Source organism: Thermobia domestica, chromosome 17 (assembly GCF_964235325.1).
Source record: "Thermobia domestica chromosome 17, izTheDome1.hap1.1, whole genome shotgun sequence".
Classification (NCBI taxonomy): domain Eukaryota; kingdom Metazoa; phylum Arthropoda; class Insecta; order Zygentoma; family Lepismatidae; genus Thermobia; species Thermobia domestica.
Window position 1 is genome coordinate 142,149,721 of NC_137470.1, and position 26,998 is coordinate 142,176,718.

General features: G+C 33.0%; 1 protein-coding gene across 1 annotated transcript in view; it reads left to right on the forward strand.

The window, feature by feature from the left end:
- Positions 1 to 26,998, forward strand: part of LOC145674378 (uncharacterized) — a 305,117-nt gene that overhangs the window by 235,933 nt on the left and 42,186 nt on the right. Inside the window, exons 7-9 of the mRNA XM_081744352.1 lie at positions 10,995 to 11,150; positions 18,910 to 19,062; positions 25,121 to 25,279. Coding sequence (XP_081600478.1) covers positions 10,995 to 11,150; positions 18,910 to 19,062; positions 25,121 to 25,279 — 468 coding nt within the window. The remainder of the gene's footprint in view (positions 1 to 10,994; positions 11,151 to 18,909; positions 19,063 to 25,120; positions 25,280 to 26,998) is intronic.

A 26,998-nucleotide genomic window follows, 5' to 3' on the forward strand; every position in this document is an offset into this window, starting at 1 on the left:
TGGCAAGAGCTTTCAGACGATATATAGGTTTTTCCCAGGTACCTGGTCCCGGTATGGAATCATCCCTAGTAAGTTACGTCATTGACAGTGATGTACATTGAAAAAAAAAATGATTACTTACCAATATATCTTCCCGTGCGAAAATTAAATATTCCCCAGACATATCCTAACAATAAACTAGTTCCGTCTTCAGTGGGAAGGTTAAAAAGGATAAAGGCGAAAAGGAGAAATACGGTATCGAAACAGGAATACATACCGCCAAATGAACGTAACGTAAAAAAAAAAAAAAAAGTCACTTGTCACTTCACCTAAAGCAACATACATATATTATAAAACAGGTGAATGTTAGTAGAATCAGAAAAAAAAAAAAACCGAGAGACTAAAGAATCATTCTTTATTCATAAATATACGTCAGCCTTAAATCTTGATTCTGGCAATATTGATAAAATCTGACTATCGATCTTTAATGTGTATTTTCGTTCTGACAACTACCTACCTTTGAGTTGAGTTGATTTTGAGTTTAACGTCCCGTTCAGCAGCGAGGCTATATGAGACGTGGACCTACTGATTAACGTGGAATCCGAACCACATGAGCTCCCACCGGGAATCGAACCCGGGCAACTACCTACCTTTGATGTGTGTTTTGATTCTGGTAATAGTAACGTAGTATAGACACCACGCTTCTTTCAAACTCAATTCTTTCTGGCTTGCATTGTGCCCTGCTTTTTTTCTTTTCAGTACTTTTTTTTTTTTTTTTTTTTTTTTTACGCTAGGTTTATTTGGTGGTATATATTCCTTTTTCCATACCGTATTTCTCTCATCCATTTTTATCCTTGTTACCTTACTACTGAAGACGGGACTGGCTTGTTGTTCCAATATGTCTGAAGAATATTAATTTTTCCCACGGAATGATATATTGGTAACTAACCAACGTTCTGTTAATAATCTTCTCATGTATCTACATAATTTTACAATGATATATAATTGCACCAACCGAGAATGAACCAATATGAAACTGTGTATTGATTTTATGTAAACTATTACGTAAATGACAAGACGTGGGTACCTCATCATCATCCAGGTCACATTACCATAGGTATTTACGTGAAATTTGGAGAGAATACTCCTTTTGTCAGAAAGAAAACGGATAAAGAAAGATTATTTTTTTATTAGAAAAATACCCATTCTAAGGAAGTTAAAGGGGGTTGAAAATTTCCCCCAAGAATAGTTCATATTTCAAATCCTGGCGTTAGAGAGATGAAACTCGGCATATGAGCGCTTCATTAAAAATAAGGGAACTTTTTTTTAAAGATTTTTCGAAAATCCCGTTCCTAAGAGGAAAAGTGAGTCGATTCTGTAACTTTGTATTTTATTTTTAAAGAAAGTGTCAAAAGATAGGATTCGCTTAAGTTGAAGGTATGAAATTCAGTAGGTAAACACATTTAACAATAAGAGAAAAAATATTAGAGCTTTTCCAAAAATGTTGCTCTGAAGATGGAAAACTGAAGTCAATTCTATAGCATCAAAAAATTGAAGATGCGAAATTCGCTTTATAAAAAAAAAAAAAAAAAAAAAAAAAAATCGTAACTAAAAGTAAGAAAATACGTGTTTCAGCTGTTTTGAACATTTCGCTCCTAAGGGGTAAAAAAGGTATATTTCTATCATATTGAAATTTCTCTTTATTAATTCACTATGTACCATGTGAGGAGATTTGCTTCAGTTAGAGACCTCAAATTTGGTATATAAACTCCTAAATAGAAAAATAGTGGGACAGCTATTTGAACGTTTCTGAGAATTCCGCTGCTAAAGGGAAAAAGTTGAGTCATTTTCATAATACCCAAGCTTTTCTTTCTTTTTTATGAAAGTGTCCTGTTTGAGGATCCGCATAAGTTGAGGATTTTGAAATTTGGTATAAACTCTTAAATAAAAATAAGAAAATACGTGTTTCACCTTTTCCAAAAATTTCGCTCCTAAGGGAGGAGAGGGGGCAATTTCAACAATATCTAACTTAAGTGAGGGGCAATTCCTCTTTATGTGGTAACAAGATGTCGAATATGGGGATTCGCTTAAGTTGGAGGTACGAAATATGATTTATAAACTCTTAACTAAGAATAAGAGAATACGTGTCTCAGAAATGTTATCAACAAAGCGCCGTTTTAAGTTAGAGACGTGAAATTCGGTATACAAGCTCTTAAAATCAAATAATGGACGCGTGTTTCAGCATTTTCGAAAATTCCGCTACTTAGGGAGGAAAACATGATCATTACTAATAATATCTAAATTTGCCTTTCTTCGTTGAGAAAGTGAACATTGTGTGGATTTGTTAAGCCGGAGATGTAAAAATTGGTATATAAACTACTAGCGTCAATCATTCGCTTCGCTGGGTTAAAATAACAAAAAAAGTAGTAATATGTTCTGTTGGTCAGTCAATTTTTACTATTACTTAAGAACACTCAAATCGATAGAAACAAAGATAATATAATAAAAAACAGAAAATAATAAGTAATTTATATAAATTAAAACTAAATATTACTATTGTAGGCTGAACTTGGATTTAAACGGCATCGGAAGTATCACTGTTCAACTCAGCGACCCCGAAACTATGGATTTGGCACTAATATCGGTCATTTTCGATCATTATATATATATATGTCCCCCCCTCCCTCTCATAAGTTGCATCGCCAAAGTGAAATAACAAAAACTATCCCTGGTCCAAACCTCATTTGCGTTCAAAATTTGATCGAGATCGGTCGGGTGGTTCAAGAATTATCAAGTCATAAACGTAGTCACTTTCATTTTTTATTTATTTTTTAAATATTTCCTCCTCCCCTCCCCTAAGTTGCACCGTCAAAGCGATATGACAAAAACCATCCCAAGCCCAAACCCAAGCCCAAGCCCATCCAAAGGTAAATAAATTTGTATTTTCAGCGTCTGCGATAATTCCGTTTCTGTAAAGCATAAGGGGGATAATTTCTAAAAATTTCCCAGTGTTTATTCAGAAAATGTTTAATGTAAGGATTCACTTAAAGATGGAAGTGTTAAATTTGTTACATCAACTTTCAGTTAAAAGTAAGTGAAACACGTATTTCAGCATTTTCGAAACATCCGCTTCTGGAAGAGGAAGGGGGAATAGGTACGATTACACAAGAATGAAAGTGATTTACTGAAAATTCAGTCCCTATATACAGGGTGTTTCAAAACAACACCGACAATGTTTGAGAGGTGATTTCTGACACCAAGATAAGGCAAAAAGTATAGACCGAAAACATGAAAAAATGTAGTATAAAGCTCCATAGCTCCAAAACTATGGGACCTACCGTACTCGGGTCAAGACTTCACTTAGGAACTAATATGTGCACATTCCAAAAATACATTTTTCAGAATCCTGCGATACTCAGGCAACAATTTTTATAGTGGGAGTTTGGCTACGGGCATATAATTTGAAGTACTCACCAATTACCTCTACAAAAATTGTTGTGGAAGTACCGTGAGATTCTGAAACTCGGATATTTGGATAGTGCACATACTAGTTCCTAAGTGAAGTCTTGACCCGACTACGGTAGGTCCTATAGTTTTGGAGTTATTGACCTCAAAAAGTCATTTTTGCATGTTTTCGACAGCCTATAACTCCGAAAGGAAGCATTTGTGCACCCAGGTTGATCTATACTTTTTGTCTTATCTTGGTGCCAGGAATCACCTCCTAAACTTTCTAGGTGTTGTTTTGAAACACCCTGTAGGAACATGAGACTTGAATAGAAAACTCATTTTGTACAGTCCGTAGCTAAAAACCTGCAACATGAGCATGTATGTTTATTGTGAAACGACGAAGTCTTTCGCTCCAAAATAAGTGTGCAGGGGAGAACGCCGAGGTTTCTCCTGGCGTGATCCGTGCCACTTAGACGTTATGTCGATTCCCTTGACTGTTAGTCGTAGTTTCACAATAAACTTACATGCTCATGTTGCAGGTTTTTTGCTGCGGACTGTACGAGAACAATAGATATGAAAGAAATTTTTTGAACACGTACGCTAAGGAGACTTAAATGTTTTAACGAGAATGGAGTACCACATTAATTCCGGAAATTAATGAGATGAAATTTGACATATAAATTCTCAATTCAAAATAAGTGTAAGGTGTTCCAGCGTCTTAAGAAATTCTCATTTTAAAAGCAAAGACACGATTTCTATTTTTTTCGCTTCGCAATACTGGTAATGGCTTAAAACTTTGAATCGAATTTTGGAACAAATTCGATATCTACCTCCAACTCAGTTTTAATCACTATTTTGATTAAAGATTGTATTCTAAAGAAATACAGGGTTCAAAATTAATGCAAGAATGGTGTATCTCATGAGTTCCTCAAGTTAGAAAGATGAAAGTCTGTACATAAACTCCTCATTACAAATAAACGAACATGTTATGCCCCTTTTTCAAAAATTTTGGTTTTAACTAGGGGTGCAGTTCAGTTTTTACAGTTTTCGTGCAGTATTTTTTCGCCACATTGGAGTACACATTGTCTGTTGTTTGTAATCGCATTACAGAAAACGGTTTAACCATTTCAAATGAATCTTGTAACATAGTTACTTACTGTCTCTAGATTTATATCATGTATTCTAAGGGTTAGGGAGTTCCAAATTTATTCTAAAAGTAGAGAATCTTATGGGTTTTTTATAATTATGCTTTCACTGAAATGCATATCCTAAAGAGGGTAGGAGTTCAAATATTTTCCATAAACTTTTTATCCCTGTTCAAAGAACGGGCATTTCAACAAGTATAAGAATAAAATACAACTATCATTGTACCAGTAAATGTACTTAAATGGTTATATTTTTTATAATTAATAGTACAATTTTCATATTTACTAAAGCAGTACTGTGGCTTTACTAAATGTAATTAGTTAATATGAACGAATATTTTCATAACTAAGTTCTTTTCTCGACTCTTACAAATATTTACATTTTCTTAAGGTTAAAAATTATTTGTGTCAGATTGTGTACAAATCAGAGAAATGATTCTTGTGATGATCGGAACATATTTTCCTTGGTTTAACGTCCTACGTTTATGCTCCGTGGCTAATGGGGATAGTAATTATGATAATGAACGAAAAGTGGCGGAATGAACAAACTGGGTAGAAGCGGGAGAACTGAGAGAAAACCCGTACTCACGTTGTTTATCACCAGAAAGCTCATTTAGCGTGAAAGAAAATCAAACCAGGAACCTCACACACCAGAGATGTGATGGTCAGTATAATCGAGCGGTTTGCGACGTTAGGGTTCAAATCAGAGTTTGTGTTTCTTTGGTGTACGAATCTGGCCCACTGTTATTTTTTGCTCTCGACATAAACATAGGAGTTTACAGTTTTACTTCAGCTTTACCTCTCTCTCTCTCACTCTTTCTCTCTCTGTATGAGTACTTCATTTATCAATAACCACTGGACAGACCTGAACCAAATAGCATGGAGCAACTAGCTTATATTCTCTGAGAAATAGAGATCGCTATATTTGATGGTCAGGCTCATCCAAGGATAGACTCGAATTAGTTTATATGTGATACTTTATTTCTCAGTAACTACAGTACCGATATAAACCGAATTTTGTGGGCAGGTAGCCCATGGTCTCTAAGAAATTGAGAACGGTATATTTGATGGCCGAGTTCAGCCAGTTGCAGACTCGGCTCGGCTCAGCTTTTATTTGGTACTTTATTTCTCGGTAATTACTAGCCGGATCTGAGCGAAATTTCATGGGGGAAGTAGCTTATTGTCTAAGGAAAAGAGATTGTATATTTGACGGTCGAGCTCGCTCAGTCACATTGTCGGCTAGGCAACGGAGGCTGTGTTCCAACGCTTTGCACACCTGGAGCTTCTGAGTTCAGTGCAACGAAATAAAATGCAGTTCCTAAGAGAGTTATATAGGCAAAACGGAAAGAAATTTAAAAGTCCGAGTAAAGGAACACATTAGAGATTCAAAAGCGGAAAATCCGGTGTCAAGTTTATGGAAACATTTAAAAGAAACACAACAGAGGGTTGAAGATTCAAAAATTTTATTTGGAGCTGGAAATGAAATAGAGAGACTGATATTTGAAAATGTATTTATTCATGAAAAAAATGAAATCTAGACAAAGGATGATTGAGTGACGAATGGGAGGCGGTAATTACAAACTTTTCACAGCATTGGCATGACAATGAGCATAATAACATGAGTTGGCAACCTTCCAACAAGGAACAAGAAAGATGCACAAATTGATTCTGCCATATTTTGGTTCGCACCAACTTCATCTGAAGATCGCTAACACACTTGACAACTTTTTTTTTTTTTTTTTAACCACACGGCCATTCCCTTGGTAAATCCATTCCTTTTTATTCTTTGATTTTTCTAATCTTTTTCTCCCTGTTTTTAACCTGTGACCAAAACTCCAGGAGTGAGTCAAAAGCTTCAAACTCTAAAAATTTAGGAATTACAGAAATCGGTAAGTAGAATAAAGTTAGAATCCCTGAGCGTGGTTTTGCAACTTCTGAGTTTAGTTAACCTCGACTTATTTATTATTATTATTCACAAAGCAAGAATAGGTGCTTTGTGAATAAGCATAATAATTGTTCCAAATCTTCCTCAGGTATAATGATTGATAATGAATATGTAGATGACGCTAATAAATCTGTTAACAATGCATGGCTAAGTTATTTGAATCTATATATCAGAGACGTTCGTCTTATGATGAAACTGAATTTTCATGTAATTATGGAGTTGAGTTGAGTTGATTTTAGCTTTAACGTCCCGTTCAGCAGCGAGGCTATGTGAGACGTGGACCTACTGATTAACGTGGAATCCGAACCACATGAGCTCCCGCCGGAAATGTAATTATGGAAATAGTATTTTTTTTTCCTGGTTTTACTGTTGATCAGGTTATTAATGTAATTAAACGACGAAAGTCAAATCCTCCTGTGGAATTGATGGTATACTACCTTCTATAATTAAAAAAATTATGTACATTATAGCCCCTATTCTTGTGTCATTACTTAATTGGAGTATACAAACTTCTACCTATCCTGAGAGTTGGAAAACTGTTGTTGTTTATCCTATCCCTAAGATTAATCGGAAAGATTATACGGATTATAGACCAATTTCTATTATGGGAACATTACCTAAAATATTTGATAAACTTGTTATCCCTATAACCATGTTTCTGCTGAAATAATGGATCAACAGATCGGCTTCATGAAAAATAAATCTACCTTGTCTAATTTAATATGCTTTACGTATGATATTATTCCTTCTGTAAAAACCCCAGGAAAAGTAGATGTAATACACTTTGATTTTGCTAAGACCTTCAGCAAACTTCCTCATTATATACTAATCAATAAACTTAATTAATATGACCTATCACCAACTTTTATTAGATGGTTTATTTTATATTTAACTTGTAGAAAATTTGTTGTAAGATATAAAGGTCATGTTTCCGATACAAAATATTTTTTCTGGTGTTCCCCAGGGTTCCAATTTAGGTCCATGTCTGTTTCTTTTCTTCCTGAATAACCTTTAAGAAAATATTAATTGTCAATTTCTTATGTATGCTGACGATTTGAAGATTTATCGTGTTATTAATAATGTTTGTGACTGTGTTAAATTACAAAATAATATTAATACCATTGTCACTTGGTCAAAGATTAATGCTTTACCCTTGAATCTTAATTAAACATGTTCTGTATCTTTTACTTCATAATTTACCCTGCCTATTATAATTATGTTGTTGATAATGTTCTGGTCTAAAAGTTTGTCTCTATTAAGGATCTGGGTGTTACTTTTGATGCCAAATTTTTCTTTAATAAACATCTCGAGTGCATAGTTTCAAAAACTTGAAGAAACTTAGGATTCATAAAATGAATTTTTAAAGATTTTTTCTCTTTAAAAGTCTGCTTACTTTTATACTATGCTAACGTAAGAAGTCACCTTGAGTAAGGTACTAGTACTTGGAATAAAAGAATCTAGTACTTTCAAAAGGATATCGAGCTAGTTCAAAACTTGTTTCTATCATGGTTAAAATAGAAATTCAAATTTCTATCAGAGAAAACTCAGGATGAAATTAGGCTCCTTCTTGGTCTACTAAAATTATCTGAAAGAAGAACTTCATTCGATATCAAGCTACTCCATAATATTTTGACTGACAAATTACCGTTAATTAAGGCTGTTAGTCTTAGTGTTCCTAACAGGGCAATAAGAAATTTTAAAAGTTTCAAATATAATCCTAATTTTAGTGATGCACCGTTATATAAATGTTTGTCAAATGTCAACAATTATTACATATCAATGATGTCTTACTCCTGATTTTTCTTCTATTCAAAGGAAGTTTATAACCTATCACTTATCATATTTTTTTCTTTTTACTTTCTTCTTCTTTTCTTTTTTTATGTTTTAATTACACTGTCTTTATTTATCTTATCATTGTTCGTGCATGGTTGTATCTTTTATAATCTGATTGTAATTTCAGTTATGTTTTACTTAATATGTGTTATTGTGTTACTTTATGTATGTTTTTTTATTTTAATATTATTGTATGCATGATTGTTTCGTTATTTTTGTACTATTCTTGGGAATTGTAATTGGATTAAGAGTAATTTCCTGATATTAATAATAATAATAATAATAATAATAATAATAATAATAATAATAATAATAATAATAATAATAATAATAATTATTATTATTATTATTATTATTATTATTATTATTATTATTATTATTATTATTATTATTATTATTATTATTATTATTATTATTTCAATAATCATTTCGTGGGACTTTCAGCTCCCACTTTCACTGCCTAGCACTTAATGTGAGGAAATTCAATAATGCATCGGAAATGGTGGTGTATTGTGATAAGTACCTGTGGGGTCTAACTTTTAAGGTACGCATTGTAATAATGCCGAGGGTCAATCCAGTGGTGGTGTTTTGAGTTCTTGCTCATCTTCTCAAGCCTACGTATAAGTACGTGTCTCTTACACTCTGCATAGCATGAAAAGGAGAACTGACTTTCTCCAGTAAATAACCAAACAGGAATAGCAATTTGTCAGTCACTTACATTTCACTTTAATAATAATAAGACCTACCCTTCATGATGTCGCTAATAACTTGAGGACGTAAGAAAACAACTACACCACATTACAAAAATCATTTTCACAGTCATAGGGGAAGATAGAACTGTCAAAAGGTTTTTACAATTCTACTTTCTTTTATTTTCATGTAAGACTCTGTTTCTTTAAGTTACCCCGCTACCCTACATGGAGATTTCACAGCATAACAAAAAATATTTATTGTTTCATTAAAATACAACTCTCTAACTTCATAGGTGCCCATAAAACGAAGAAAGTTATACTTTGCTAACCACTTTTTTTTAACTTTTTCTTGAATAAATCGCTGTCGTTACTACAATGGGCCAAAAACATGGATTCCATTCCCGATGGGAGCTCGTGTGGTTCAAATCTCATGTTAAACTATAGGTATATATTTCCTATAGCCTTGCTGCTGAAAAGGCTGTGTTAAACTCCAAACGAATCCGAATCAGAAAGAACCTACAAATTAAGAGAAATTTTCTTCCGTCGCTTTTGAGCACTTATAATCCCTTGAGTTTGGGGGGGAATTTCGTCTGAAGCAAATGAAGAAAAGGTTCCCACGTTTCTCACAATAAGTGAAAATGCGTTACTATAAAGACTGGATTTAAAAAAAAAAAAAATCTGTAAATAATAATAACAATGAAGCTGTGGGTTTTCTGTTTTGTTGCATACTAGGATTTTAGTTAAGGGTACATAGTTAAATTGTTATAATGTCAGCGAAACTACCGTAATTTAACTCAAACCTGTCCAACATATTCTACACTCTAAAAAAAAAAAAATATCATATACTCTACATTATTTCTTGTTTCCTAAAGTATTCAATCCTAGTGTGAAATCTGTAACCCGTTCAAGCGTTTAAATAAAATTCAAATTAACAAAATATTTGTCATGAGTTGAAAATTTATCTGCTGGTTTTCTTGAATTCTTTCAGATGCACAGTTCTCTCCAAATAATTACCAGATCAGTGTTCGTGCAACACATTATTCTCTCTTTCATCTATTAATTAACATTTTTATTATTATTATTATTTTTCTGTCCTGGTTCAGCTGAACACGAAGGCAAAAAATATAGGCACTTAGCTTCAAGCATGGAAGGACTTGTCTGCGATATGTAGAAGGCATAAACAATACTCCCCCTCCCCTCCCACACACACATATGCGAATTGTAGTTCATTGTTTGTCATTATTCTCAACGTACTTTCTGAAACCTTTCACGATATTTCTTTTAAACATTTCGAACATATGAGGATCCACAGTACCCAGTGAATATCATCAGCTGAATATGATCCATATTCCGGATTTTTACAGCAGACATTTGAGATTTCAAATCGGTCATACGACAAAATCCATAAGGTTGAGCTCAGGTAACCATACTACCTATTTAATGTCTTTTATCAATTCAGCGGGGCACGGCGGCTTTGGTAGAGTGCTTACCTCTGGCGCGTGGGGTCTCTGTTTTGATCTCCGGCCAAGAGGGTTTGTGGTGGACAATACTATGTCTGTCGGTTTTCTCGGAGCACTCCCGTTTCCTTCCACATTCTAGTTCTTTCAACTTTCCATCATCATTCACTTGCCTTAATCATCCGTCTCCCTTAGCCTAAAGGACATAATCGTTGGACGTTAAACTCAAACATTTAATTTTTCTACCAATTCAGTGTCTGATGGAAAAATGAACTTATAGGTTACATGTAAAAAAAAAAATTAAAAATCCTTCCATCCACCGAAATATTTTATATTAGTTTAAAACTCTGTATATGATGTATAAAACTCTGTATAAAACTCTGTATATAATCTACTGAACTATTAATTTATAATTACATTTACATTAACATAATATAATTATTAACTAACTACTGAAACACAACATTAATATATTTGTTGGTTCGTATTTACAAAGGAGCTCTTACGACATGCAAAAATATCTGCTGCACTATATGAAAATTTTCCAAGAACATTGGACTTTTTTCTAAGGAACCTTGCAAATTGGTCCGATTCACCAGGCAGAATATTTTTACCATTGTGGGAACCATCTACTATCGGATCAACAGTTAAGGTGAGTGAAGAGCTTATTGCCTGTCAGATAGATATATTAAAAAAAAAAAAAAAAAAAAAAACTGCTGCTCACTCTGCTTTTTTCTGTTTTTTTTTTTTTTTTTTTTTTTAATATATATATATATATATATATATTTCAAAATTAGAGTAGCGTATGATCCATGTCTTTTATTTCTTCCTATGGTTTTGAAAACATATTCTCCTCCATGAACCGAATGATTTTAAAATTGTCAAATCTAAATGAAATTTTATTATTTTGTAAAAATAGCAAATATCTAGTGTAAAAGATATTCAAATTGAAGACGTAAAAGTCCGTACATCAAATTCCGGTTTAAATTTGATTTGATTTTGGGTTTATCGTCCCGTTCAGTAGCGAGGCTATATGAGACGTGGACCTACTGATTAACGCGAAATCCGAACCACATGAGCTTTCTCCGGGAATCGAACCCGGGTCTCCTACGCCAAAGGTGCGTACGTTAACCCCTTAGCCACGGAGGAGCTCAAATTCCGATTTAAAATAAGCAAATGTGATTGATTTTTTTTCTTTCTCTCTTTCTTTCTTTCTTTCTCTCTTTCTTCGAAAGTCACCTCCCAGGGAGAAAAGAAGGACAAATGGATTGCACAAATGATGAATGCAAAGGAAATAGAATTATAAGCATATGTTGGAAACGTAAAATGTACCGTATTAACTCCTAGTTATATATTAACAAACCTGTGTTAGAGTTTTTTTTTTTTTTTTTTTTTTACATACAACTAGCATACAACTCCAAAAGGGGAAAGGGGACAAATTAGTTTCTCAAGGATATGGATAAAACAGGTCAAATTGGAGTCAGTAAAGTATAGACCTTCAATTCTTCATTTCCACTTGTAATCTATATTACTAGCCAAAGACTAGTCTATATTATAAAATTGAAAGTGACTATGCTTGTGTCTCTCAATCCCTTAAACCACCCTACCAATCTCGATCAAATTTTCAACATAGATGAGGTTCGGACCTGCGAGTGTTTTTATCATTTCACTTTGACGGTAGAACCTTGGAGAGGGGAAGGCGAGGGGAGATATAAATAAAAATTAAAATTAAAATGACTGTCTTTGTGACTTCATCACTCTTGAAGCACCAACCTATCTCAATCGAATTTTCAACATAGATGAGGTTCCAACCTCGGTTGGTTCTTACCATTTCACTTTGGCGGTAGAACTTAGGGGAGGGTGATATATATATATAACTCTTGAGCCACCCGACCGATTTCGATCAAATTTTCCAATTTAGATGAGGGTCGGGCGTGGGATGATTTTTATTTTTATTTTACTTTTACGGTGCAACTTAGGGGATATATATATATATATATAATGAAAATGAAAGTAACTGTCTTTGTGACTTCATCACTCTTGAACCACCTGACCGATTTCGATTAAATTTTCAACATAGATGAGGTTCAGACCTGAGATAGTTTTTGTCGTATCACTTTGACGGTGCAACTTAGGGGAGGAGAAGGAGAGGCATTTGTAGATGATCGAAAATGGCCAATATTAGTGTCGAATATATAGCTTTCGGGGTCGCTGAGGTGAACAGTAACACTTCCGATCCCGTTTAAATCCAAATTCAACCCCGCGGCTTGGGGGAGTGGGAGATATATAAAAATGATCGAAATTACAAATATCAGTGTCGAATCCATACTTTCCGATGTTGCTGAGATGAAAATGATACTTCCGATGCCGTGACCGCAACATGGGGGAGGGAAGGGAGGAGATATATAAAAATGATCGAAAATGATCGATATTAGTACTGCAGTTTTCGGGGTCGCTGTGATGAATAGTGACACTTCCAACGCCGTTTAAATCCAAATTCAATCATGCAGCATGAGGTGAAGGACGGGAGTGAAATATAAAAATGATCGAAAATGACCGATATCAGAGAGAGCTTTAGTAATAGTAAAAAGTGACTGGCTAGCGGAACATACTACTAATTTTTTTTCTTAATTTAACCCAAGATCACTATCTTTTGATCCGTTTTTCGTTTTCCGAAACTTGTATAAATGTTCCTTCTTGTATCCTTCCTTGTCACGTCATAGGTTTATCTTAACATTCTCATCTTCACCACTTCCATATTCTTTTCCTTGGTCCTTTTGATTGCCTATGTTTCCATCATGGCTGGTCTTATTATTGTTTTATATATACACAGCCTTTTTACTTACAATTTATTTTCCTGTCACACATCACTTTCTACTAACATTAAACAAAAAAACTTTTATACACTAAAACATCCAAATGCCAAAATATACTAAAGTATACTATGGGCTTCTTATTACCAATAACATAGGAACAGAAAGAAAGTTTACTATAGAGCTACGAACTTATGCATCACTTTAATTCGATAGGAAGCAGAGAATTTCATACAAGCAGCACGTTTTCTTTACATGAGCTGAGGAAAAAATGAGTGTTTCAAAACCGTTCACAGATTTTCTGCTATTGGATGATTTAACATGTGAAAAAGTGGTCGAAATGACACGGTATGCGGTGGTATGCCGTACCGCCTCTGTTTTTTCAGTGATGAAGACATACCGTCTCTGATTTTCAGTAATCAAGACATACCGTCTCTGCTTTATCATTGATGAAGACATACCGTCACTGAAAAATGGATGCCAATATACCTTTAATAAATCCTTTTGTATACACAGTGATTGACAAATAGCTTTGAACGTCAAAGATTTTATTTAGAATCTTTTTCTAATTTGGCAATATCAACATTTTTTCCCCTACTTTTTGCTTTGAAAATGAGGTGTCTACAAAGAAACTTACGCCTTGCTCCTACACAAGGACTCATGTTGTGCTGGTTATTGCATGCAACTACTACCCAATAGTCTGTATATGAAGAAACCATGTGTAGATTTTTAGAACAGTACATGTTTGGCCGAAGTAGGTAGACTTTTTACAGACTTGCCTTCATGAATAGATACTCAGAAAGCCAATGGTGTCTCGGAAAGCTATTTACAAATTGTTAGTATAAAAACTCGATTTTAGAGCATTTTCGGATATAATTCTCTACAATACAAGAGAATATATTTTTATTTTTCTCAGAAAATTGTGGCAGGGGACAAAACCTCTCAATAATCCCCCGCCCGTAACTACGGAAGAGCTCTCCCATGGTATTGAAAAATGAAATGAAATCTTTGAGTTTTACGTCCCACGGTTATGCCGGTTAGGCTAAAGGAGACGGTGATGATGAGTAATGAATGAAATGGTGGAATGAAGAAAGTGGGAGGAAACGGGAAAACCCCGAGAAAACCCACGCACACGATGTTTGTCCACCACAAAGTTCACTTGGCGGGGGCTGGGATCGAACCCGGGACCCCAAACACCAGAGGTGAACGCTCTACCACTGAGCCACCGCGGCCCCCCTCCCATGGTATTGAGTCATTGTGTAAAGAAAAATACAATTTTTTAGGCAACACTGTATTTCAACATTTAGATAGTCGGTATGCCAAGTCGAAATCGTAATAAAACATACCGCCTCTGCTATTTTTTCCACTTTGACCACTGTGTGAAAATGTTTATTTACTGTTAATAGATCCCGTCGTGTTACTTAGAAATGATACCCATATAATTATTATGTTGGAGAACAGGATCCCAATAATTTCAAATTTCCCTTCAAGATATAAACTATCTTAATTAAGAACCGTGAAGTCCATGGTAAAGTTATTTCTCATATAAATTGCAGGTCCTCCATGGATAATTTCTTTAAGATTGAAAATCTTCGTGGAAGTTGTGCACAACTTAAATAATTAAAAACTACCTTGATGTGTTTTAAAAACAAATAAGAAATGAGTGTGGAGACTAAATAGATAAATAACCTATACTAAGGCCATACCGCTGTTTATAAGCATATGTACAGTCAGCGACAAAAATTATTTCCGTTCGGTAAAATTTATTTTGAGAATAACGGTGGCATGGCTGGAACGTACACTGGTGGTATGGCTGAAACGTAGAGAGAATTACACTCTTTTCTATTTACTGCAAACTGTACTCAAATTCTCCTTCCATTCTGAAGTTATTTACGAAACTAATTTCATCAAACGGTAATGACCTTTGGCGCTGATTGTACAAGTTGAATAAATTTAGGCCTATGCAATGAGAAACTTAGTTACACTCTTATTGAACCATTTTCATAGTTGTTTACTTTCTTCACCCTTACTATTAAAGAATTAGTATCAACATTTTTGCTCGTCAACGACTTCATATATTACTGAAAACTTTCTGGTGAATTAAATTATTTCGTTTGATTTTAGCAACCAGACAGTAGAACTGAACGTCTCAAGATGGAAACCGAAATAGTAATTCTGAAAAGCAATGGAACTAGATCATTAGGCCATATTTTCCTCTTCGACGATGTCATTGTATGTGCACAATACAAGGTAATATGCCTGTTTAAATTGAGATGTCTTTATATTTTTATTTTTTTAATTGGATGTTTCTTTTTTTTCAAATCACTTATATTAAAGCATTTTTTGCAAAGGTCCCACTTGCCATTCATATGTAGTCATGTTTGATGTACTGTTTTTAAGAATAAAAATTATTTCTTGTCGTTAAATAACAATATTGTGTAACAGAGAATATGATGCCTTAACATAGAATATGAATTAATTAAAATTACACAATTATACTGATATTTCAATAATAAAGTAAATGGTACCGCGGTGGCTCACTGGTAGAGCGTTCACCTCTGGTGCATGGGGTCCTTGGTTCGATCCCAGCTCGCACCAAGTGAGCTTTGTGGTGGACAAATACCGTGTGCGTGAATTTTCTCGAGGTTCTCTCGTTTCCTCCCACTTTCTTCATTCTACCATTCCACTCATTAGCCTAGCCGGCATAACCGTAGGTCGTAAAACTTAAAGATTTCATTTAATTTCAATAAAGTTCTTATATCGCCTGTTTACTTCAAGAGTGGCATAACTCAAAAATCGCTTTTATTGACTCATGGGCAGAAAATGAAAGCTAATCTTGATGTCTACCTCTGGTAAACATTTCACAGATGTGCTTCCAAAACTGGATGCTAAAGCACTTCTGTCGTTATTGTGCCAAGTTGTTTTCACCGCGTTTCGAAACTTTGAAACGCTTCTCCTGAAAAGTTAGTAATTTTGAGAAAAATCTAAGTTTTAAGTCCCACGGTTATGCCGACTAGGCTAAAGGAGACTGTGATGATTTGAAAATTTGAAATTTACTTGTAAGGAATTTTATACATTTATTGAGAGCAAAAAAGGACTTCTTAAGGTAATTTCCTGTAGTTGAAGTATAAGTTTAAAGAATAAATTTCATTTTTCAAGTCCAAAATTGTCACGTAAGGATTAATATACTTTTGTTCATCTGTTTCGATAATTTTAAAGAAATGGTAGTTACTGATAAATACAATAAAATGATTAATGCCAATTTCAGTTTCTCATTTACAGCACAATGTATCTATTAAGCTTACTAGTGAATGTACTAAGTGTATGCAGAATACATGTGCCAATGCACTCTTGTTCACAATAGTACATTTCGTTTCCATCGATGGGTCCGAACAGAGATACTTCACACGTAGACTTATAGAGAATTTTGAGATTGTGCCGACTTTTCTTATTTTCCAGAGTTGGGAACTCTATTCCTACACTTTCAATGACGTCTAGAGATTTATGCGAAGTATATTAGTGTCGAATCTATAGTTTCCGGGATCGCTGCGATGAGCAGTGACATTTCCGATTCCGTGTAAATTCAAATTCAGCCCCGCAAATTGGGGAAGGGGAGATATATATATATATAAATGATCAAAAATTACCGATATTTGTGTCGATTATATAGTTTTCGAAGTAGATGAGACGCACAGTAACACTTCCGATGCCGTTTAAATTCAAATTCACCTCTATTGCCCTTTATGTCCAAAATAAAACGTATTCTCCCAGTGCGAAGAACTCTTATTACTATTACTCTTAATACCCGTAGAAGTATTCTTATTAATATTACTCTTAATACCCGTAGAAATATCCTTATTAATATTACTCTTAATACCCGTAGAAGTATTCTTATTAATATTACTCTTAATACCCGTACAAGTATTCTTATTAATGTTACTCTTAATACCGTAGAAGTATCCTTATTAATATTACTCTTAATACCAGTACAAGTATTCTTATTAATATTACTCTTAATACCCGTAGAAGTATTCTTATTAATGTTACTCCTAATATCCGTAGAAATATTCTTATTAATGTTACTCTTAATACCCGTAGAAGTATTCTTATTAATATTACTCTTAATACCCGTACAAGTATTCTTATTAATGTTACTCTTAATACCGTAGAAGTATCCTTATTAATATTACTCTTAATACCAGTACAAGTATTCTTATTAATATTACTCTTAATACCCGTAGAAGTATTCTTATTAATGTTACTCCTAATACCCGTAGAAATATTCTTATTAATGTTACTCTTAATACCCGTAGAAGTATTCTTATTAATATTACTCTTAATACCATTAGAAGTATCCTTATTAATATTACTCTTAATACCCGTAGAAATATTCTTATTAATGTTACTCTTAATACCCGTAGAAGTATCCTTATTAATATTACTCTTAATACCCGTAGAAATATTCTTATTAATGTTACTCTTAATACCCGTAGAAGTATTCTTATTAATATTACTCTTAATACCCGTAGAAGTATTCTTATTAATGTTACTCTTAATACCGTAGAAGTATCCTTATTAATATTACTCTTAATACCAGTACAAGTATTCTTATTAATATTACTCTTAATACCCGTAGAAGTATTCTTATTAATGTTACTCCTAATACCCGTAGAAATATTCTTATTAATGTTACTCTTAATACCCGTAGAAGTATTCTTATTAATATTACTCTTAATACCATTAGAAGTATCCTTATTAATATTACTCTTAATACCCGTAGAAATATTCTTATTAATGTTACTCTTAATACCCGTAGAAGTATTCTTATTAATATTACTCTTAATACCATTAGAAATATCCTTATTAATATTACTCTTAATACCCGTAGAAGTATTCTTATTAATGTTACTCTTAATACCCGTAGAAGTATCCTTATTAATATTACTCTTAATACCCGTAGAAATATTCTTATTAATGTTACTCTTAATACCCGTAGAAGTATCCTTATTAATATTACTCTTAATACCCGTAGAAGTATCCTTATTAATATTACTCTTAATACCCGTACAAGTATTCTTATTAATATTACTCTTAATACCCGTAGAAATATTCTTATTAATGTTACTCTTAATACCCGTAGAAGTATTCTTATTAATATTACTCTTAATACCCGTAGAAATATTCTTATTAATGTTACTCTTAATACCCGTAGAAGTATTCTTATTAATATTACTCTTAATACCCGTAGAAATATTCTTATTAATGTTACTCTTAATACCCGTAGAAGTATTCTTATTAATATTACTCTTAATACCATTAGAAGTATCCTTATTAATATTACTCTTAATACCCGTAGAAGTATTCTTATTAATGTTGCTCTTAATACCCGTAGAAGTATTCTTATTAATATTACTCTTAAGTACTTTTTAACGTCATTATAAAGTATACACACAGGTTAATCTTAACAAAATATGAAAACTAAATAACAAGTGCTAGAAATACATATTAAAGTTGCTCGAATTTTTTAACGCCAGGTTATATACTATTATGAAAATACGATTGAAGAGAGTTTGAACTTCTATATTAATTTATTTACAGGATCTTGGGCACAACCACCTCATCTTAACATTAAAGTGGATAGAAAGATTAAAAAGTGCCAGAACGCAAATCGAACATGTAACAGAAGATGAATGTAGCAAAATATCGGAAGAAACTATATCCTGTGCTGTTCGAATTCTCTTGGAGACTAGAGTAAGTGCAAAAATTAAATTTTCTATGCATAATACGTTAATTGAAGTACTATTTTTGATGTAGCTATGCTGAGCTTAAAGTAATACAGTAAATCATTGGAATTTTACATTCTACCAAACTTAATAGAACATTACTTTTTCATCAAGTACTTCAACTCAAAAAGTAAAAGGAAAGCCAAGTGTAATTAAAAGTATCATAATTTGTTCATACAGCACTTTTCCTGTTTTCTTCAAATAAATTCTAACATTCTAGGTAAATCATTCCTAAAAAATTATGTTCTTGCAAAGAAAATTTTAAAAAAGTTTCAACAAAATAAATCCAACTTTTAGAAGTTATCATCTATGATGTATGTCTTAAGAGGCATTTTTATCTTGTTATTGCTGATAAAAAACAAATAAAAGATCTTACTCTGGTTGATTAAGAGAGCATTATAATCTATTAAAAACTGTGTAATTAGAAATTTGATTCAGACTTAATTAATACTATACACCTGCTAGTTCCTTATTCCTGTAAAAAAAAATTAAAAAAAGACATACAAAAATATTATTTTGGGTTTTTTCTTCAACTCAGTACAGTCCCATATTCATGAATTCCATAATTCAAGCTACATTTCAGAGACAATGAGAGCATAAAGAAATCTGAATCCCCAAAGACTCTAAATAACATTGATAAAGTGCAAAAATGAAATCATAATTTTGGCAGTTGTGCTACATGGTTATGTAAGTTGATCCCTAACCTGCAAAGAAGAACAGTGGTTGTGAGTGTTTGAAAATCAAATTTCGAGGAAAGTAGCTGGTACAAAAAAATAGACGAACAAGTGAGTAGAGAAAGGTGTGTAACAAGGAACTCCGTAATAATTGTGAATTACCAAATATCATATAGATGATAAAGTTAAGACCTCTGAGATGGACGGAACACATCGGTCGCATGAGCGAACAAAATTCTAGTTGTGAATGTGATTGGTAAAATATGTTCGAATAGCTCCAAGAAGCTGTCGGAAAAGTAATAGAAAAATAATATAGTAGAAGAGTGAGTGGAAGCAATCGTAATTGTATTTGAATAACATGGAATATATTTAATGGTAAGGTTTTGTTTCTGTGTGGATTAACCTTTGCATTTAATCATTAAGGGAAAAGTAATCAACATTTTCCAATTGTTTGTAGATATAATTTCTACAGAACAAGAAAAATCTAAAATATCTCATTAATTGAGCTGAGGAAGGGAAGTTTGTAATACCTTCACTTCGCGTTTTTGACCTCATTTCTCCAAGGCTCTTTGAGGTAAACTGACTTAATATCGTATATTAGTAGTAGTATTGGTAAAGATGGTTTTGACAAGAGATGATTATGATCGACCAAGTCTACGCGGATAGTAGTCCAAAAATTTTCCCATACGTTAGCACTGATTTTACCAAGACTGTTGCAAGTAGTTGACAGCGATAAATGCTTTAAGCAAGGTTTTTGCGGCCGATCATACTCTTGAAGAATAGTAAACAAAAAACTGTACCATACGATTGGAACTAGCATCTGTTTGAGCTACATTGGTTATACTATGCACTGTGACAACATTATATTCTAAGATTATTAAAGCTTGACTCTTATAATTGATCATGTTCTTAAGGAATTGTGGCTCAAAAACAGCCATATGGGTATTTATTTCTATAAGACTGCTTAAAATAAAGTGATGAAACCTTAAACATTCAATTAGTCTTACTGTAGAGAACTCTAAAGCGAGATATTTACGATCAATTCTGTCCTTGAGAAGTAGTAGCCAGAAGCTGACCCATACATTAGCATTGATTTTTCGAAGACGGACTGAAGTACGATGACCAAATTTGTGCTAATGGTAATAATGTATGGTTCGCATCCCACGTTAAAGTATAGATCCGCGTCTCATGTAACCTCGGTGTTGAAACGGGCACTAAACTCTAATCCAAACAATAATGGCTGAGATCGGTCATCTCTAAAGAATGGTCGCCGAAAAACTGTCCCATGTAAAGAGTGTTACAATATTGAAGATTGAAAACATTTTCGCTCTTTCTTGAATAATTAGTATCCTGATTATGAATAACAGGAAACTCCACTCGAAAATTTCCAGAATTCCAGAATTTTACAACTCGAAACTATTAGGCATAGAATCTCCAAATTTTGTATAAACGTTCTTATTGCAGTGTAGGTTGTAAATAAGAGAAATTCTTTTTCATATGAGGTCCTAACGGTGGATAAGAGGGCTTGAATTATTTTTCGCGATTCACTTAGGCATAGATCCTTGAAATTTCGTACAAATGCTCTTGCAATTTAAAGTTGTAGGTAAGTCAAGATTTTTTTCGTGAGACCGCTTAGGAGGATTTTTAATTTTTAAATTTTTTTTTTTATTTATTTGCCGTTCACAAGATCTCCGAAACCATTGTATAAATATTTTCCTTGCACTAAGCTATAGGTAAAAAATTTTTTGCGAAATACAGCCCCTAGGGGAGGATAGAGGCTTGATTATTAATTTTTTATTTTTATTTATTTTTGCCGTTTTACAGATATCCGAAAACTTTTTTTTTTTTTTTTTTTTTTTTTACATGTTCCCCTTACTCTAGGCTGTAGATAAGACAGTATTTTGCAAAATGTGGCCAGTAAGGTTATTGAATGATTTTTTGTTGTTTGTCAGATCTCGGAAAGTATTAGATTTAGAATCTTGAAATTTTGTATAAATGCCCTCCTTACACTCTAGGCTATAAATATTTCTTTTAAATGTGGACTTATGGGGGAAAAGGAGGTTTGGCTATTCTTTGCCGTTATCCATATCTTAGAAATTATTAAATGTGGACCCTAGAAATTTTGTATATAAATATTTCCCGTGTACCCTAAGGTGAGGAAGTAAAGAAGATTTACAGGTTAAAAACGGGGACATGAACATTTTCTTCAACTTTTGACAGATCTTCAGAACTCTTGGGAGCAAGAAGTTAAACTTTTAAACAAAAGTTTTCGTTGAATCTGAGATCGAAGATAGTATAGACGTTACGAAATGGCACTCTTACAGAAAAGAAAGGTTTCTTACCTTTCCTACAATTTCTATCAGATCTTTGGAACTCTTTGGAGTAGAACTAGAACTTTTGTACAAATTTGCTTATTAAATACTAGGCTGAGGATAAGATAGAGTTTTACGAACAATGAATCTAACTGTAAGGGGAAAAGTGGGCTTGGGCTGGTTTTCACTGTACACCAGATCTCCAAAACAATTGGGCGTAGATAATTGAAATTTTCCAAAAATATTTTTCTCAGACTGTCAACTACAGATAGGATAGAAAATTTTTGAAATTTGAGATCTAAGACTGCAGATGAAGGGAATGAAACTATTCTTGATCTGGGAGTTTGAAATTTTCTAAGATGGAACTTTGAGTATATTCTACTTGAGGCATACATAGGCTTTATTTTAAAAAAAAAATACATTAATACCACAAATATATTTTGAAACGTTCGGCATAGTCATGAAATTTGTACAGTATACTATATATTTTGACATACACAATATGAATATTTCATACAGGAATATAATTTGGGTACTTTCGATACTGTAACAAGACTTTAGGTTAATTTTTGGATAAGTCAGTTTGAGAGATATAATCTTTGAGTAACAATTTCCACGAAACGGAGAAATTATTCCAATTTCTGGTGTAAAAAAGCTGTTTTAGAACTTAAATGTGACGAAATTAGCCCCTTTCAAAGTATATATTTCAGGATGATAAAAATTGACTTAATATTTACCTGTATATTTTTGTAGATTTAGGTTAATCCACCATTTCCGGTTGCGAGAAAACGACTCGGCCTTGACGTAGTGAAAATTATTTAAGAGCAATTTAGTGACCACTTTTGAACACAATTTCAGCGAAATCAAACTTGCGTTGACAAGTATTTGAAAGCAGAAAAATGTTGTATATAGCTTTGAAATGTTTTTTCCTTAAACCTTATTCTTCCCGTGCGAGGAATGGACATAATTCAATAAATAAGTAAATAAATAAATAAATAAATAAATAAATAAATAAACTGGCCACTTATCTTTAAAGATTTCCAAAACTATTCCGTGAAAAATTTACGCAGTATTTTGATTTCAAACAAATATTTTACACTCAAGCAAGATTTACGTTTATTATTATTAATTTTTTACTTATTTTTGTCTACTAATAAGAGTGCAGACCCTTTTTAATGAGAAGTGAGTGGCCAAGATATTCTGAACAAAACTGTTCACATAGGTATCGAAGTGTGTATATCAACAGTGCTTCTCTTCTGAATGATTACTTGATAGTGAGAAGCTTGCACTATTTGCATTATTCCCGTTTTATGGCGTCTTCTTGCACAGTCTTTATTTGGTTTCACGAACCTCGATTTACTGAATTTCAGAAATAATACACAAATTCTGCTGTACCCAATTTAGTTTGAAGTCCTGATTTTGAATTTAAAATATTGAACTTGCTGAATTATAGTGTATATTTACAGTTTGCCAGTCATTTTACACATTCAGGTTGCATAGTATGCTTGGTTACAAACAGATTAGGAAGTGTTTCTCTTTCTTTCGTAATAAAATTGTGGATATTGTCACTGTGTTTCGAACGGTGATAATACTTAGAAAAATGTAAGCTATAATATACTTCCCTAATAAATTATTTCCAAACGTCTTTATCACTGATGTGGTACAAGCAGGTACAACAGGAAAGCGTCGGCACCCACCATCAGTCAACAACAAATGCTGAGGCTGACAAGTGGATTAGTATCCCTCTGGTCCCGCGTATTTTGGCAAAAATTCAGAAGATACTGCAAATATTTAACATCAGAAGTTCTTCTGAAATCAATAGAAAGATATATTACACATTTTAAGGCATTTTTACTGATCCCCAGCAAAGTAACGGTGTTTATCAGGTTAAATGTCAATGTGACATATATATATATATATATATATATATGTCAAACAAAAAGGAATATTTATATTAGAATAGATGAGCACATTCGCGCATCGAAATCTCATAGCTTACAACAGTTATCCGGATTGGCAGCGCCTCTGAGAGATAATGACCATAACATTGCTAGTTCATGTTTGATAGAAAACAACAACTGAACGAAATATTAAATAAGCCTATTACATTCATAAAGTGAAACCTAAACTCAATTTAGATAAAGGATACACAAATGTGATTTGGCGTAGAATTTTTACTATATTTCCGCCGTTTGGAAGGTAATAAAAGAACAGTGAACAACAGTGAACACTGACAAGTAAGTTACCATTAATATCTGTTTATGGTCAACAAGAAGAATTGCACTTCGAATATTTTAAATCCTTTTTAAACAATTTTCTCCATCCACATTTTCCCCCATGTTTTAAATGCTTTTTAAACAATTTTATCCATCCACATTTCTCCCCAAGTTTTAAATCCTTTTTAAACAATTTTATCCATCCACATTTCTCCACATGTTTTAAATCCTTTTTAAACAATTTTATCCATCCACATTTTCCCTATGTTTTAAATCCTTTTTAAACAATTTTCTCCATCCAAATTTTTCCCGTGTTTCAAATCCTTTTTAAACAATTTTCTCCATCCACATTTTTCCCCGTGTTTTAAATCCTTTTCGGATTGTGACTAGGCAGATGATGGAGATAATGTTCTCCGAAATTACTTCCTTAAGAAGTGGTTTGTTTTCTGTGGTGAATATTAGCCTTTTGCTTCTTACATTTTTTTCTAATTGGGGATATTACCAACTGTAGACAGAAATGAATGTATAAGATCCTAGAATTAGATTTCCGTTGTAAAAAAATAGGTTTTACTGGTATAGTTTCAGCTTTGTGCAGTCAAATTAGTCCAAGATTGTTTGACTCACATGAAACAAATTTTACACAATCTCTTGTGATATAAGGTGGTTGTGTTTAATGTCCTTGAAGAATGGTAGCCGCAAACCGCATTAAATTCTTTTTTTTTTTTTTTTCCTTCCTGATTGAATTAGAGGTAATAACCAGAGTTTACTTGCTCAGGTAATATTTGCATCCCGAATGCATTCATCCCTTGTGATTTACATTTCAGTTTGAGACAAAAGAAGAAATGCATAAGTGTTTGATAAATGAAGAGAGAAGAAACTATCCCAACACATTTGTTAGTCAACTGAGGATCAATAACCATAGAATTGTTTTCTTTTCAAATCCTGAAAGGGAAGAATGGATTAACGAGATCAACAGCAGAAAGGTAGGCAGGATTTTTTTTAAATTGTAGTAAATTAAACAAATTATCTTTAGTTCTACGTGAAAGAAAAACTATCTGAATCTTAAGTAAACTATTTTGCATTGGTCACAAAATAATTAAATAAATAAACCTTATAGTATCTATTGCGAGAAAAGTGCCTGTAGTAGCCAGTCAACAATTTAACAGGCCTTGAGAAACGAAGTGAAGATATATTATTACAAGTCGCGAAGTGGTTTGAAATTAATGATTTTCTATTAAACAGATATAAACTAAATAAATATTATTTACTCTGAAACACTGCCTTAACAAAAATACGAATAATACAAAATTTCTTGGTGTTATGCTCTGCCAGATGCATCATCCAAATTTGTCCGTTTTTTGGGGGTTCCCCAGGGTAGTGTTCTAGGACCACTGCTGTTTCTTCTTTACATGAATGACCTCCCTTCCTTCCTTTCTTTACCACCTTATGAACATTCTTCTCTTTGCTGACGGCTGTGAAATTTTATATAAAAACTCTTCCATAAACGATGCCCTACGACTTCAATAAAGCCTCTCTAAACTTGCTGATGGGAGTGCGACTTGGAATTTAAAACTAAACCCTGAAAAATGCTTCACTCTTAGTATTTCTTTGAAGAAAAGTAAAATTTATCATAGATATTGTATTAATAACAGTCCTGTTAAAAGAGTTGCAACACATAAAGACTTCGGAGTATTATTCGATGAGAAACTTACATTCGCTGATCACATCACTGTTACTGTGAAGAGTGCTATGAGAATACTGGGTATTCTTTACACATTTACTGAAATTCGCGATCTCAAATCACTCAGAATTTTTCTCAAAACTTTTGTATCTCCTAAAATTCAATATTGCTCACCGATATGAAATATCGCCTGTGCTTCAAACTTATCCCGCTTTGATTATGTTCTTCTCTTTGTCCTTGCCACTGTTAAAGAGTTCCTCCAGTGCGTAGTCTTAATAAAACACACCTCCTAAAAAGAAACTCAAAATACAAACTTCACACATTCGACGCATGGTGGCACACTTGCAGCTTCTCCATAAAATTATCAATGGAGAAATTGACTCCAAATTATTGGTCCCCGTTCTCAATTTTCGTGTACCTTCTTGTCTTACTCGCAGTCATAAGTTATGAACATATGCAACACCCAGACTATCAATTATAGAACGCTCTTTATATTTCAGACTAGCATCACTGTATAATAATTTATCTTCAGATATTGATGTTTTTGATTCTGAAAATAATATTAGAAACAAACTAAAGTCTCTGTAAATGTGATTAATATATATATATATATAGTTGTTGTTTTTTCTTATGTACTTTGTTACATTGTTTCAGTGTAAAATGGACTTAGATCTGCGTCTGAAATGGTTATTAATAATAAATAAATAAATAAAAAGAATAAATTCTTTTGGGAGCCCCAAATAAAATATTTATGTAGCAAGTTATCAAGGACAATATTTTAATTGCGATGCTTAAAAGTCACAGTACCAAAAAATTACTTTCGAAATGCTTATTGTGCACATTTTTTTAAAAGTATATTAGCGTATGGTTTAATATTTTGGAATAACAGCAATTATATAAATGATGTTCTCTTACTTCAAAAAACGGCTATTGAAATAATTTGTAGTATGTCCAACAATGGCCATTGCAAACAACTGTTTGCTAAGTTAAAAATTATAAATGTGATTAATCTGTATATTTG